General features: G+C 41.5%; 1 protein-coding gene across 5 annotated transcripts in view; it reads right to left on the bottom strand.

Annotated features, from left to right (window-relative positions):
• The window catches only part of PPP2R2B (protein phosphatase 2 regulatory subunit Bbeta), a 383,796-nt gene that overhangs the window by 356,134 nt on the left and 14,407 nt on the right, over window positions 1-13,255 (bottom strand). The window contains exon 1 of one of the 5 annotated variants that reach the window (XM_016126545.2): window positions 3,443-4,080. The exons of 2 other annotated variants lie outside the window; for them this stretch is intronic. In XM_016126545.2, the coding sequence (XP_015982031.1) occupies window positions 3,443-3,516 (74 nt within the window). In that variant the 5' untranslated portion in view covers window positions 3,517-4,080. Of the gene's footprint in view, window positions 1-3,442; window positions 4,081-13,255 lie in introns of those variants that run through there. 2 more of the 5 variants (XM_016126550.2, XM_016126554.2) reach the window with 2 other exon arrangements.

Genomic DNA, 13,255 nt, shown 5'->3' with positions numbered 1-13,255 from the left:
CTAACTGAAAAAGTTTCTTTCTGGCTGTGACTGGGATTCTGTTCCTCTAGTCCTGAAACCATTTTGCTGGACAAACCCTTCCCTACCGTGGGAGAGGGCATTCCAGAGTTCCCATAACGAGGCCCACAGAGAAGGGACGACGGGCCAGTGGTCTTCTCCAAATCCTGTTCAGGCATCAGCATTATTCGGTTGTCCTTTTACTCTTCCTTTTGGTATCATTTTATTTCAAGTTAAAATCGAGCATGGTGACAAAACCAGTCCCCTAAGTATGGCCACAGAAAGCTCCCCAACTGTCAATAGTAAAAATAACTTGCATTCATGTAGGAGTTAATACTCAACAGAATGTTTTTTCATAGGTTTTTAACATTTATCTATACCACAGCCTCGGTATTTGTCATCTTTTCATTCAATAAAAATGTATTAAGTGCCTATAAGGTGCTTGGTATAATTCTAGTGCTATAGGTACAACAGAGAGAAAATTACATGGGAGTCCTGCTCCCATGAAGCTTTCAGTCTAGCTGGGAGACAGATGTTACCAAAACAGTTAAATCAGTCTGTTCATGATAAACAAATTAGAATAGGTGCTCGGAAGTAAAGCAACCCAGTTCTTTAAGAGATGTGATCGGCTGAGGCTCAGGGGTGGCTTCTCAGCTTAAGCTGCAAGTGGAAGGCTAGAATTAACAAGAAATGGGGCTGAGGGGAGAGAGAAGCTTCCCCAAAGTCTATAGTCAGAGGGAGGACACCGAGCGACCGATGAAGACCTGTGTGACTGGAGACCAGGCAAGATGGAGTGTGTCTGAGGTCAGGCAGGAAATGTCAGGCCTGGTAGGCCATGGGGAGCCATTCAGAGAATTTACATGCAAGCACGTTTGTGTTTGAGGGGGTGGGGTGGTGGCTCGATCATATTTTTAAAAATTATTTTGACTGAAACATGGAGAACCCGACCTCTATCTGATGGATGAAGAACAGGCTTGAGGTCTGAGACCAAAGGAAAAAGAATTAATATTTGCGGACTTCATATTGTTGATTTACCCTGTGTACAGATGTGTTACTACATACGATGTATTTAGATAATGTCTTGGACAAAGAAAGTACAAGTCAAGGCTGGTTACTTATCACCATCATCTCCATCATCACCATCATATCATCACCACCATCATCACTCTGTGGATGGCATTCTGAATGTATTTCTTTGTGACCACCCAATGGAATATCATTACCCATGTTTTACAAATGAGGAAACAAGGTAGAGAGATGTTAAATAACTATCGAACATCACCCAGTGGACATGTGGCAGAGCTAGGATTCAAAGCCAGTACTGAGACGACAGCAAGGCAAAACTGGGAAGACCCCCAAGTCTTTTAGGTAGGATGGCTCCATCCCGTAAGAAGCCCAGGAATGACTGACATTCTCACAGTTGTTCTAGAATCACCTGTAAGGGGATTGCTTGACTCATTTGTACTCTTTTGATTTTCACGAGGACATATACGAATTATTCATTCTCTGCTTTTCCAATTAAATAAAATATGAAGTTCGCAGCCATAACTTTTCCAGAATAGACTACAGGGTGACATGATTGCTAATAACGTAAAAAGAAAAACACAAACTCGGATTCATTCTGACACATTTTTCGCCTCAGACAAACTCTACGTAAGTGCGACTAGTTTTTAGTGACACTGTACTGTGTTTGAGGAAACAGCTCTTGGCTAAAGACAGTGTGATAGATAAAGAAAATGAATATCTAAGAAAGTATGTGGAGCGTGAGACTCAAAAAGGGATAGCACTGCCATGTACCAAGCTTTATGGAGAACTTTAATTGTCACATTGAACTCCCAACATCCTGGGAGTCGGTCTTTTTACTTCCATTTTATAAATACAATTGTCTGTTTTGGCATGAATAAAATGGAATTTTCGTTTCGATGGAATAAATCGGTTAACTTTGATTTAAAAACAGTTCGAGAAAGTTCTTGTGGTGGTGGTGTTTTGTCTTTATGAGACAGGCTCTTAGGTTTGATTCATATACAAAAAAGCATTGCATAAATAGACCAAGTGTTTGGGTTCTCAAAGTGTAAACCAGAAGGAGAGGTCAGGGGACCAATCAGAAATGCAAAAGTCATACAGACAGCTTCCTATGTGGGTTTAGGTCTTTTGTATTTGGAGAGCTCCCCTTGAGATTCTTATCCGTGCCACCCCTCCCCCATCCCTCCCCAGTATATATGAAGACTTACTAAATTCCACTCTGTGGGGGAGGAAAGATTTCTCAATGGGTTCTTTTCTTTAGTCACCAATATAATTTTAAGGGCCATAGTCCATTGAAAAAAAAATCTATGAAATATGAATGTCTATGAAAAATATCATCCTCAGTCTCAATTCAAGGGTGATCCCAAACTTCTACTCCCTTTTCAGCGGAGGGGTGGTGGGGAGTATACAGGTGCAAAATCGTTTACGGTCTAATAAATGCTTCTCTCATTTTACATGCACAGCCCCCAACCCCAGGCTCCTATTCTGAGAATGAGAAACAAGGGTAGGTTTGCAGAACAGGCCACTCGTGAACTGGCCAGCCAGTTGCTTTCCTTGAAATTGCTCTTTTTATGAGGATGTGTCAGATCCAAAGAAACAGGCAAAGCACACAGAGAAGATGCAATGACCAGCAACCGACTCTAGAGATGCTGAAACCTGCAGTGCCCGGTTGAAAGTGAATGGCTCACTCACACACACACACACACACACACACACACACACACACAGTGCACACACACGTATGTATCTCGTGCTATGTATCTAGGTTAGAAGGCAGCAGGACCGGGAATCAGGGACTGTTTGTACAAGCAAGGCTCAGCTCACCCTCGAGTGAAAGCGCTAACTTAGGACCCCCACAAAACACGCTTCCAGCAAGTGCCGAAAGTCGGCTGTGCTCTTCCTGCTCTGCAAACCAAGTACAGACTCTGAGCAAACCAATCCAACAGTCGGCACTCCACCGTCATGGAGTGAGCTAATTCTATTCTGCTAATTGCTTTCTTGGGCAGGCATCAAGTTATTAAACAGACAGTGACAAAACCGAGAGCTTGGATAAACGTATGTGGCAGCCCCTACAGAAATGCTTTTTTTTTTCCTTAACATTAGTTCCAATTACTTGTTTGCATGTTAAGTAGAACAAGGGAAATTGGCAAAATGTTTCTGAAATTCTTTTTTTCTGATCAGCTGCATCAGCTTTGAGATCACCTTTGCAACATTATCCTGCTCTTCAGAAAACACTTCCCTTTCCTTATAGAAGACAGACGGATTTTAGAAGCAGATCTAAGTCTGCTTCAGATCCAAGCTTTTGCCAGGAACGACAGTCATCTAGTAGCTACAGAAAACAGTATCAGCAGAGCCTGTGGGAAGTCATATACCAGCCCACTTTTTCCCACCCACCCAGACACTCTCCCTCTCTGGTCTGTACCTTCCGTGTGGCAGCTGGAAGAGAGGATGGTATTCGGAGGTCTGAAGATGTAAGGCAGGTAACGAGAGAAGCATTTCATCTTCCAAAAAATAAAAAATAAAAAATAAAAATCTAAATAACAAACCAGTCTCCTGAATCCATAAGGATTCTCTCGGCCTTTAAAGCTGGCTACATCACCAATATGTGTATGTAGGTTCTCTCCCAGATCTGCAAAGCTGGGAAACACGAGGAATAACTGGAGCTGGGTCCCATTTTGCCATCAGCGCCAGGAAGCACTGCCTTACATTTCTGCATGCAGCTCAAACTCAGAAGCCCCCAAGCAAGCCGGGATATAGGCTCTTCATTGGCTGCAGCTCCTCCGAGCAGGATTTGCTGAGTAAGTCAGTCCTGCCTGTAAACACACGCTGAACTGCCCTGCCTGAAACCTCTACCTTTTCCCGTGTGGTCAGTTTCTGTTTTAGCAATAGAAATCCAGCAGGATATGGGAGTAGTGAGGATAAGTGACCATCTCTTATTTAGCTGAAAGATCAGATGAAACAAAGACAGCGTAGTGTTCCGCCCTGGAGCGAGAGGGCTGTTAAAAGGAGCCACCCGCGATGCCATGGGTCTCAGGAATATTGAAGTACAGTGCAATGAAATGGGTCTCTGTCCTTGCTTAATCTAGATTTGGTTCTATTTTTTTTCCTAATACGAAACCCAAACAATAGGACCATTTATCATTTAGGTGAAGCCAAAAGCTGGCTTGAGTAGTCAGTGACAGAGGGCTAACACAGACAGATTCTGTGTTCCACGACAGCTTTTTTTTTCCCCTTCCTGCTGGCCCTCACATCGAGGCGACAACTTGGTTCTGAGTTATTTGCTGTACATATTTAAAGCCATGACGCAAGAAGAGAGAATTAACCCAAGAGAACTGACCCTTCGCCGACCCGCATACCCTGATGGCATATGAAAACACGGAAAAAGTAAGCTGATCCAAGGATTATACAAGTTGACCCAAACTCTCAGTAGATGTCACATGAAAGAGTGAGAGAAAGAGGGGAGAGGGAGAGAGAGAGAAAGAGGGAGGGAGAGAGTGTGGGGGTGCACAGGGGGCGGGGTGGGGGAGAGGAGGAGGGGGAGAGGGAGGATGAGAACATCAAAGGACATGACCAATCATCAAACATAAGTTTGGGATCGGGGAACTGGTTTAGCTGTAACCCATGAAATAGTAATGACTTGGAAACCTTACCACTTGAAGGCAAGCACAAGGCATCCGTTAGGGATTTTAAGTTCTGTCTAAGACACTATTGTATATGATGAAGAGAAAGAGGAAAATGTCTTTTGTCCTGCATTTGAAGCCTCAAGAAAATGATTTAAATGGTCTGTAAAAGAAAATCAACATTCCCCTGAATGGGATATTTAAAAATAAGTTTTAATACAGAAGTGTGCCTTGAAATCTGGTAATTTTGAAACGTTTATGGGCTCTCTTCTTTACGAAAATACTTAACTCAACATTGAAAAAATGTGTTCTTCTGCTCAAGAGAGCAAAGACTCAGAGCCATAAAGTAATGATAGTGTCAATCCAGGCCATGATAATGTGACTGGACTCTTCCACCAGTATGCTCTCTCTGTGACTTTTGGACTCTTGTGACATGATGACAACTCCTGGCAGGGAGAGGAAGGATATTTAGCCCATCTTATAACCCACCTGGGAAGGGTGGGCCATCCCAAGCAAGGCGCTGTATAAACAATGGTCTCGTTTAGTTGTGAAATCTCAAACTCACGGCAGAAGAGCAGATCCAAAGGCATCTTCCTGTGAGAAATACTGAACATCTTGCCTCTGATCAGCAGCAAGTCTGAGTGGAAGGAATGTGGGATTGGTGGTCGATATGACCCAATTTTGACCCCCAATGCATTCATTTACCAGTTAGGTAGACGTAAACAAAACTGTAACACCTGTGAGCCTTAGTTTTTGCATATAAAATGGGAACGACAAGGGAACTTCAGGAAACTGAAGTGAGACAATAAGCACATGAAGTGCCGGGCACACTGCGGACACCTGATTAACTGCCACCACCGAAGTTGCTCCTGCTGCTGTTGGTCTTCTCTGAGCTTCTGTCGCCCTGTGCCAACTTCGAGCAGGGGAAGAACAGGTGTGCTTAAGAGGGTGGTGCTGCAAGTTAGACAGCCAGGGGTTAAACTTGCCTTTGATATTGACTTACTGTGTGATTCTGGACAACTTACCTAACATCGCTAAGCCTTATTACATAGCTACTAAGAATAATAATAGAATTTTACACAATATTGTGAGGGCAAAGTAGGATGGTTCATATGAAGAGTTTAGCATGTAATTTGCATCTCGTTCCCCACACCCTCCAGTGCCTAGCACAATTTAATCCCTTTGTAAGTTTAATCGCTATTGTCTGTAGCAGTGATATCAATCCTTAATCACAGTATCTTATTGTATTTACTTATCTTGTATAATGTAATTATAAACTACTTGAGGGAGATATTAATGTTGAATTCATCTTTGTACCCCTCATGGCTCGCCTAGTGCCTGGCACAAATTAGGTACTCAATCAATATTAGTTGAGTAAGTGAATGAATGAATCAATGAACATATAAAAGAGACAGTTTCTGAAGATGTTTTATACTTTTTTTTGTGGAGGTCCTTTTTAGTAAAAATAAAGTAAATTTGAACTTATTATAAAGCTGGAATACACCATTCAAGCAAAAATGTTATGGAATTCATGAACAGACATACTTCAACTTTGCATATTTCAGCCTTAGATAAACAGTAGGCATTTAATAAATACCTCTGAGTCAATGGTAGGCACTTAGTAAATACTTTCTGAGCGAAAAAACATCTTCACTTATAATTCTACCCACAATTGCCCTCAAAGAACTTAGCGGAAAAAAAAAAAAATCCCCAAACCCTAAGAAGAAAAAAACTGCCCCCTAAACTCTCCATTAGAAACAAACAATGGAGCTAGCACCCAAGTTCCAAATGGACTGCTCCAGACCAGCCAGGACTTCTTGACCTCAACAAAAACGTCTTCTTCAATTCCAGTTTCAAATGACTGATTTGGTGCCAAGCCTATTTACCCTATCTGCCTGTTTGCAGAATGGGCATGGGACGGAAAGAACAAACGTAAAAGAAAGTTCCTCAGACAGGTGATCCGGATGCAGGTGGCTTACACTGCGCCATTTTAACTGTTTCAGTATGAATTTGCATATTTTTTTTTAAATTCTCTGAATGATCCTATTTTACAGACGAGGAAAAGGGCTGAAAGGAAATAATAATTTATTCAAAGACAAACAGCCCCTAGAGAGATCCAGTGTTTTTGCACCAGAATCACCTGGTGAGCTTGTAAAGAATGTGGGTTTCACAGCCCTCAAACCTATTGGTTCAGACTCTCTGGGGATAGACAAGGAATCTGCATATTTAACAATCTAAGTGATTCTTAAAGTTTGAGAACATCTGGAGCAAGGTATTTAATTTCATGCTTTGGTTTGAAGCTGTCAGGGTCGCAGGAGTTTCCAAATATCCTTCTCCTAAATTGAAGTTTTCAAATACCCTTCTCCTAAATCATTTGTTTCATTGCTTTTGTCCAACAATTTGTTGCCACCCTGATGTTACATTAGGCATTAGGCTGAGGACACAGGATATAAGATATAAGATACTGTGTCAGTTCTAAAAGAATGCATATTCCAGAAAAGAAAAAAAAAAAAAGACTGATAAACTGTTATAATACAGCATCATAGAGGCTACAACACCACAACACCAGAAAGGGGTTCTGACAAGACTCTATGGGATTATAGAGCCTTGAAAGGTCAACATTAGAGAGCCGTGCTTTTGCATTAGGCATTACTTACAAAAAGCTCCCGTTAAAAGGCAATTATCTTACTGGGAGGCATAGCAAATGAACAGTTAGCGGTCATTAACTCCATAAGTGGAATTAGACTCTGATATACTTAATGTTATCACAGATAAGAGCAAGGCCACCAGGAGAGGAAGGAGTGTTCATAAGGAGAGGGGAGGCTCTCAGGCAATGGTAGAAGTGTCTGAAGAGAGGTGCAAAGGCAGAAAGAGGTCTCTGAGAGGGAAAGCAGAAGCCTAGGACAAGATCATGGCAACCTGTTTTAGGTGCCATGTGAGAAGGGCCTTGAAGTCTGGCAGAGCAGAGCCGAGGACAAGAAATGCCCCAGATGACTACAACATGCCAGGTTCTGACGTCAAGTGGCTAGATAAATAAATAAGCAAGCAATTAATTGGGAGACTCTTGAGTGCTGTACTATGGACCAGGCTGTTCCAAGCTTTTCTTTAGACTGACCTCCTGAGAGATCAGAAGCAATCACTTTTGACCTTGAGAGTCCCCGCTGGATCCCTTGCCCTGTGGACGATGAACGTGAGGCCTCCCAACAGCCTGTTCCCACTGCTGCCGCTCGTGTTGTCTGCTCTCACCAAAAGCCCAACTCGTATGGAAAGGTTACCCTGACAGTTCTCTGCTAGCAGTTCTTGTAACCACCTTGGGGAAGTATCACTACAGTTTTTCATTTTGCTAAGAAGTAAACTAAATCCCAGGGGGGAGGAAATGTTAGCCTATTTAAGATCAGTTGAGAGACTGCCCAGGTCTTCTTTCTCATTAAAGCAAAGCAAATTTCTCTTCATTCTTTAATAAAATGTCACCCTTCAGGGAGAAGTTTCTTAATGCCTCAGGACTAGACCAAATCCCCCTGCTGTAGACTCTCACATAGCATCCTCCCCTTTGTAAACACTCATTCATTACTGAACACTCATTCATCATCAACTTATGCCAGGCACTGTACATGGTGCTAAGAAATCAATAGTAAACAAGATAGATATAATACCTGCCCTTTACTTTGGGTATAATTACCATTCCCAACATATAGGGCTATGGTGAGGATTAAATAATTCATTAAAATGCTTAGAATTCTGTGTGGCATAAAGTAGCTGCTATTCAATTACTTTGATAATTGCTGATAAGCATATAATTCCCTTGCCAGACTCTAATTGGCAGGAGGGTAGAACTTTGATTTTTCTCTGCTGAATCCTGAATGTGAGGTTCACTGCCTGGTGCATAATAGGAATTCGATAAATATGTGTGGGATTGAATTGAGTTGAACTGAACATGGAGAATTCTGACGTAATTTCCATCATGCTTCCCACACTCTCCAGCCAGCGTGTGAAATTCACATCTGATTTGGAGAAAGAGGAATGTGTTTTTGGTGACTTCATTTATCCTTTCATACAATGTAATGTCTTCAGCAGCTATTAAGTGCTAGGGAGGCTTCTTGATGTTGGAGATACAGCAGTAAATAATATACTGAGGTTTAGCTCATTGACTTCATATTCTACAAGAAGTCAACAAGTAAACATCACATCAACAAGGCTATTTCAGATAATGGAAAGAAAATAGTAATCCAGTAATTCCACTTCAAACAATGGAATATTATTTAGCCATAAAAAAGAATGAAATCCTGCCATTTGCAACTACATGGATGGGATTTGAAGGCATTATGCCAAGTGAAATTAGAGAAAGATAAATATTGTAAAATATAACTTATATGTGGAATCAAAAACAAAATAAAACACAAAAACTCAAGCTCACAGATACAGAGAACTGATTGGTGGTTGCCAGAAGTGGGGGTTAGTGGGTGTGTGAAATGAGTAAAGGGGGTCAAAAGGTACAAATTTCCAGCTATAAATTAAATAAGCCATGTAATGTACAGCATGGCTTATATAATACTGTATTGCATATTTGAAAGTTGCTAAGAGAGTAGGTCTTCAAAGTTCTCATCACAAGAAAAAAAAAACTATATATGATGATGGATATCAACTGGACTTATTTCAGTGATCATTTCACAATACATACAAACATCGAATCATTATGCTATACACCTGACACTAATATAATGTTATATGTCAAGTACACCTCTATTTTTTAAATAGAGTAGAATAAAGAAAATAAAATGGGGATGTGGTAGAGAGTGACTGCATTGCTTTAATAGTCAGGAAAGGCTTCTCTGAGGAGGTGACATTTCAATTGAGGCCCGAAAGGTAAGTTGCTGGCTAAGATATGGTTTTGGTCCACTCATCTCCCCCCTCCCCCGCAGCCTGCAATTTACCTTCAGAGCAATTTTCTCTTCTAATTTAATTAGCTATTTAATTATTTTATGGTAATAATTTGCTTAATTTTTCACCGATTTACTCTAAGTTCAGTGGCGACACAGACTGCGTTGTCTTGCTCACTGTTGAATCCTTCAGACCTAACTGAGAGGTCAGCAGAGATTTGACTCACGTTTTTGATTGGCAGCTCAGCCAGCTCTCTTGTTGTGTGACTAAAGCAAGTGAGCGAGGTGGGCAGCTACAGGTAAGACTAAAGAGGACTTTGAAGATGGAGGACACGGTCAATATAGAACAGATGCTACTGTGTAGCAAAGGAAAAAAACAAAACCTATATAGATACAACAGAAGATGTTGGCTCTTATTGAAAAGACTGTAGCATGAAAAGCATCATAAAGCCAATCAAATTTTCCACCAAATTTTATATACTAACTCTCAGAGTACCCACAAAAAGTAGACACATAACTTCTAATCTATAAAGATGTCAGAGCAAGTAGGCAATGTTTTTGTTTCTGTTTTGTTGTTGTTGTTGTTGTTTTAATTGTAAGCCATAGAAATAGGACTTGATTTCAATACATGATGATAACAATAGTAATAACAGCAACCACCAGATCTGAGTTCTCACGTGGTCTAGTCACTCGGCTAACCATAATACCTAAAATATCTCATTTTATCTTCTTGTAAAACTTATAAGGAACAGAATGTAAAAGTGAGCAGGGAAGAAATAAAGAAATGAAAAATATGACCATATTACAAATTATAGAAGGACCATAAAAGAGTAACAGATTAAGTACAGAGTAGGAAACTCTCACATCTAATTAAGACATTGGGTCAGACGCCAAGAAGACTTCCTGGAAGCGGTGGCATTTGAGACAGACTTTGAAAGACAGGGAGAATTGGAATCTGCGGAGATGTGAGTGGGAAAAATATTCTGGTAGGAAGGAATAGTTTAAAGGTAAGGAACCTCAAGAATTATTTGGAAAATAGTACTTCTGTTTATGAGCATGTCTATATGATACCTGGGAAGAGGTTTCTTAATGCTACTTTATGAACATGAAAATAATAACATTACATTTCCTTCGATTTTTACTATGTAGTTATTTATAACTCAAATTCACTTTCTTCTATTCACTATAATTCACTTCCGTAGTTATGTAAATGTCTAATCACTATGTTGTATATCTGAAACTAATGTAATATCGTATGCCAACCGATATTAAAAAATAAAAAAGTATATTTAAAAAAAATAAAAAATAAATTACTCTAAAATAAAGCAGATTCCAACATCTATGTTTGGGGAACACACTAATTAGCTCTCATTTGGAAAGAGTGGACTTCGACCTCTCTTGTCCAAGTTAGACAAAGAACGGCCCAATTATTCAGTCTGTACAATGCCTCAGGGCCTTTGTAAGAAGAAAGCATTTCGAAGTAAATCCAGAAAGTGTTTATAAGTCCCCAAAAAGGATGGCTTCATCTGCTTCCCTCCTGCACATCTCTGGGTTTTAATTAAACTATGAACGATAAGAAAAGGAATCAATATGCTGAGATAATAACCATGGTTTTTTTTAGGATTTCTCTATGATGTCTATTTTAGCCTTATCCCCCAAGATTAGGCAGCACTATTTCCTTTTGAATAAAGGAGAACATTAGAGGATTTTAAAGCAACACAGCCCGTGAATCCAGGTGGCAAGATCTTAGTTTCTGACCCGTAGGCCACCCTTTAGAGACCTAAGAAAAGACATTTGAGTGATCAGATTTAATGCCTTCTCTGGGAAACACTTTTAATCCAAATGGTCCCTTGATTCTGAGAGGCTCTCATAGTAAATCTCTCAGGAAGTGGCAGTGGAGAAAATATTCTGCCTGTTGTTCTTGAAATCTGGAGCAAGGCTTGCTCATTCGGTGCAGCAGCTCCCTTGGGAGTGCGCCACGCCGCACAGGAGGCCTGCAGAAGAGCTCCGTTTGGGCTGCGGAGCACTGCTTTTTAAGTGCAGACTTCAGATCTCTAAACCGTCTCTGCACCCGCTAGTCTCTGCATCTGGGGAGACTGACACACTTATTCCTCTTGTTGCTTCGGTCCATGAGCTTTGCTTTACGGCAGGGTTTCTCAGCCTCAGCACAACTGACACTTGGGGCTGCATCACTCTTAGTTGTTGTTGGGAGTCAGGCTGGGCTGTCTGTGGGGGGAGGTGAAGGGTGGGGATGGGGTGTATCCTGTCCATTGTGGGAGGTTTAGCGTCATCCCTGGCCTCTTCTCACTAGATGCCCAGTAGCAAGCCTTCCCCATCCCAGGCCTGATAATGAAAAATGTCTCCGGACATTAGCTGAATACCCTCTGGGAGGCAAAATCCACTCCCCCTGTTCCTACACACATGGAGAATCACTGCTTTATAGTAATAAGGCCTCAGGGACCAGGGCTGGGGTAAGGGCCACAGTCATTGTACATGAGGCAGTAAAATGTGGGCAAAAAGTACATTGAGCAGAAGTCAGGAGCACTAAGTTGTAACTCTTCATGCCTCAGCTTTCTCGCCTCACTCTCCTACAGACCTAGTGTATAAATCCTATGAAACAGTATTTGTAAAAGGGTTTTGAAAATGTAAAAATATAATGTTGTTGCCATTTGCTCTAACCTGGTTCTTTAGGCAACCACCGACATTGGCATATTGAAAAATGGCAGCTCTATTATGCAAAAAATACTTTACATTTGAAGGGATCTCATCCACCAAATTTATTGACCAGGAATTGAACTAGGGAGAAAGAAACATGACTCTTTCCACGAGAATGCATTTTCTTTGAGTCTCCTATCTTATCGGTCTTCGCTGATTGGAAAACTGGTGCTCATCCATTTACGCATGCGTTTATTCAATAAATATTTGTTAGGTACCACTATGTTCCAGGCAACATGCCGGGCACTAGGGATTCTTATAGGATTTGTTGTGGTAAGCAAATTGTTATAGCAGACACAATAGGTATGGTGCAGTAGAGGAAATATACAAGGAGTAAGGAAGGATATTGTAGTGCATTTGGCAAATGCTATGGTGGATAATCTCCCGGACTTCCTAGAAGGGATACCAAGCTTAGAGTTCAAGGTTAGGGAAAGCCTCACTAGGAAAGTGAAACTCGAGCTTAGATCTGAATGATAATTAGGGATTTTCCAGGGTAAGAGAGCGAGAACAGTATGTCCGGCAAAGGAGAGAACACGTGGGTAGTGCTGGAGGCGAGGGACTGTGTCGCGAGGGAACGTGCAGCACAGAGCGCATGAAGGGAAACAGCGTGAGGCTGGGAGGAGCCTAAGAACGAGGAAGCCCCTCGGAGGTTTCAGGGAGGCGAGTGACAGGTAGGACTGCAGGCATAGTGTGCAGAGCAGACTGGAGGTAGTCGAGACGTGGATGGAGGCTGGAGGCTGCTTCGATATCCAGAAGAGAGAAGATGGTGTCCGAACCAGGACAGTGGTGGGGCTGGAGAGAGGGCAAGGGCCTTGGGATATTTAGGAAAAAGAATCATACAACTCAGAATCAATGAGGGCGACTCTCGAGTAGGACGTACCTGGAGTTGACTAAGGCTACTGCTACTAGTAACAAAAAAAAAAAAAAAAAAAAATCACAGAATGTTTATGGGGCCCTTGGTGAGCTCAGGTCCCTGAACGAACTACTAATGAGCACCATCTCATTCAAGTCTTACACTACCCT

The sequence above is a fragment of the Rousettus aegyptiacus genome, unplaced genomic scaffold (assembly GCF_014176215.1).
Source record: "Rousettus aegyptiacus isolate mRouAeg1 unplaced genomic scaffold, mRouAeg1.p scaffold_m13_p_7, whole genome shotgun sequence".
NCBI lineage: Eukaryota > Metazoa > Chordata > Mammalia > Chiroptera > Pteropodidae > Rousettus > Rousettus aegyptiacus.
Note: the sequence above shows the minus strand (reverse complement) of the source record. Positions and strands in the feature narration are given on the sequence as shown.